The sequence below is a fragment of the Aplysia californica genome, unplaced genomic scaffold (assembly GCF_000002075.1).
Source record: "Aplysia californica isolate F4 #8 unplaced genomic scaffold, AplCal3.0 scaffold00182, whole genome shotgun sequence".
NCBI classification, from domain to species: Eukaryota; Metazoa; Mollusca; class Gastropoda; order Aplysiida; family Aplysiidae; genus Aplysia; species Aplysia californica.
Genome location: NW_004797452.1, coordinates 699420 through 700602, shown reverse-complemented (window position 1 = coordinate 700602; position 1183 = coordinate 699420). Strand labels below are relative to the sequence as shown.

The window sequence follows — 1183 nt, the reverse complement described above, 5'->3', positions numbered from 1 at the left end:
GGGGGGTACGCTGTGAAAAGTTCTTTCCTTCTAGCAATTTCATTGTCTTTGTGCATTTATATCCTCTATGAGTAGTTTATGGTGTCAGCTTGTAATGGGTGTGACTGGCCATTTAGTCTGGAAGTTCTGTGTTGGATCGTCACAGAATATTGGAGATTATTTTTGCAGTGGGCTTTTAAAACTCCTCACAATACTGACCTAGCCAAGGGTGGTTGTTGGACACTGCATGTGGTTTGCTTCTTCTTTCTCTGTTTAGTGTCATATTCTTTGCTACCATTCTTTTTTATGCTTGTAACTCTAATTTTTGGCTCTTTTATGACAAAAAATGTTGCATATGTGTGCTATAAAAACCTCTATTGAACTGAACCTGACCAAGTCAGTCCTACTGTGGACAGGCTTCATACTTTACTTTATAATGTTGGTTCTGCACAGGGGCCATTCTATTGTCTTGGTTCCAATGTGTCTCAGTAATATTATGTTTTGCTGACTATTTGCATCATGCTACTGTTTTGCTTAGGAGTCAGGAGTGACTGCTCCGTGCCTGATCACAGTATAATGATTAATTTTGTTGGGAGTGTGTGTACCAAGTTACCATATTATTGTTTTAGAGTATTTTGAAAATGTTTCATTTTTGGTAAGAGTGTATAGGGCATATTTGTTGTAATGTTGAGACATGTTTTAAGAGTAAAATGTATTGTTCTTACAGTGGAAATTTGACCCATATGTGCGGATGGTTGGCTGGTGTACTGGTGTGGTTTGGTTTTTCTTTCCTTTCAAACCTCTATTACCCCTCCTTTTTTTTCTGTATGTCACACTTAACACTTTGCCATCATATTTTGGGGAAAATCCAAAGAAACTGGGTGGTAAACATCGCCAATTGGCAAGATGAGGCGGCAAAGTATTAAGTAACTCCTCTAAATCTTCAACACCTGACCTTTTTATGTTACAAGTGCTGTAACACTCTTAACTAAAAACTGACTGGTATGTTCCATGTTTGCTAAGAGTGTTTGACTTGTATGTCTGGCACCACAGAAGCGAGGGAAAGCCCAGCAACTCCTTGATAAAGTCTTTGAGCACCTGGAGCTGGTGGAGAAGGACTACTTTGGCCTTCAGTACATGGACCTAGCTCCTGGAGATGACACGCTGGTAGGTGGTGGTCACAGAGTGGGGGATAAAGGGGGGG

The 1183-nt window shown here is 40.3% G+C and overlaps 1 protein-coding gene across 1 annotated transcript in view; it reads left to right on the top strand.

The window, feature by feature from the left end:
• Nucleotides 1-1183, top strand: part of LOC101855725 (tyrosine-protein phosphatase non-receptor type 4) — a gene marked incomplete at its 3' end in the record, with an annotated part of 30581 nt that overhangs the window by 15754 nt on the left and 13644 nt on the right. The window contains 1 exon segment of the mRNA XM_035969779.1: nt 1033-1146. Within this exon segment, the coding sequence (XP_035825672.1) occupies nt 1033-1146 (114 nt within the window).